This window comes from Limulus polyphemus, unplaced genomic scaffold (genome assembly GCF_000517525.1).
Source record: "Limulus polyphemus unplaced genomic scaffold, Limulus_polyphemus-2.1.2 Scaffold15861, whole genome shotgun sequence".
Classification (NCBI taxonomy): domain Eukaryota; kingdom Metazoa; phylum Arthropoda; class Merostomata; order Xiphosura; family Limulidae; genus Limulus; species Limulus polyphemus.
The window spans coordinates 537-1614 of NW_013681471.1; the positions used below are offsets into that span (position 1 = coordinate 537).

The following is a 1078-nucleotide window of genomic DNA, read 5'->3' on the forward strand; positions in this document are numbered from 1 at the left end:
TCGCGGGCTCGAATCCGCATCCCACCAAACATGCTCGCCCTTTCAGCCGTGGGGGCGTTATAATGTGACTGTAAATCCCACTATTCGTTGATAAAAGAGTAGACTAAGAGTTGGCGGTGGGTGGTGATGACTAGCTGCCTTTCCTCTAGTCTTACACTGCTAAATTATGGACGGCTAGCGCAGATAGCCCTTGTGTAGCTTTGCGCGAAATTCCAACAACAAACAAACAAACCTAGTTCTCTAGTGTTATGGCGGGAAATATTAACATAATAGAAAGTTTTTATTTTCCAAAAATAAAAAAACAAATTGATCTTAGCTTACGTAAAAAAAGTTTCTTTTTTTTTGTTGTTGTTGTTAAGCCTATTTCATATAAATACAATAAATTATTTTTCATTCATAGTCCTCTTGATTCTTTTTTCTGTAGTTCTGCTTTAAACCACTCACGGCGCTAATTTTCTTCTCAGGTTCTTGAGTTCTACTTCTTTCGTCGGACTAACATATTTTGCATTTGAAATGGATGAACACATCAACTTAAACTACTTTATTGCCTGCTGTGCGGAGTTTCTAGGGGTAATTTTGCCTTTAGGTTTCTTACACCAATCAGGTCGCCGATGCTCGGTAGCAGTGTCCTCTACCGTCAGCGGTGTGTTACTCCTAAGCCTTCTTAGTCCATCCTTGGGTAAATATTACATCCTTATAAGGAGTGAAGATCACGTTCTATACCTGGATAAATACGCTTCCCTCTATTAGAATAAGACCACCTCCAGTCGCATACATCTTCATTACACACTCAGAGGAAATTTAACAATTACAGAGCCTTTCAGCACGAAACTTTCTAGGCCTTACAGAATCCTCCCTAAACGTGTAGATTCATAAACTTGTTGTATTGTCACATTTTCTGTGAGGCTTCTCAACAAGCATCACTACAGTTGTCAGTACTATGAGTGGTCTCGTTTTATTGGAGGATGATATAGAATAGTACAGTTCCATACTTAGATGAGTAATGGTAATGGTAATGTAGTTAACACGTTCCATACTTAGGTAAGTAATGGTGTAAAACTAACCAAAAATTTGTTAA

The 1078-nt window shown here is 38.5% G+C and overlaps 1 protein-coding gene across 1 annotated transcript in view; it reads left to right on the forward strand.

Moving 5' to 3' along the window:
- Positions 1–439: 439 nt before the first annotated feature.
- LOC111084291 overlaps positions 440–1078 on the forward strand; it is a gene marked incomplete at its 3' end in the record, with an annotated part of 2452 nt that continues 1813 nt past the window's right edge. The window contains exon 1 of the mRNA XM_022381046.1: positions 440–679. Coding sequence (XP_022236754.1) covers positions 514–679 — 166 coding nt within the window. The remainder of the gene's footprint in view (positions 680–1078) is intronic.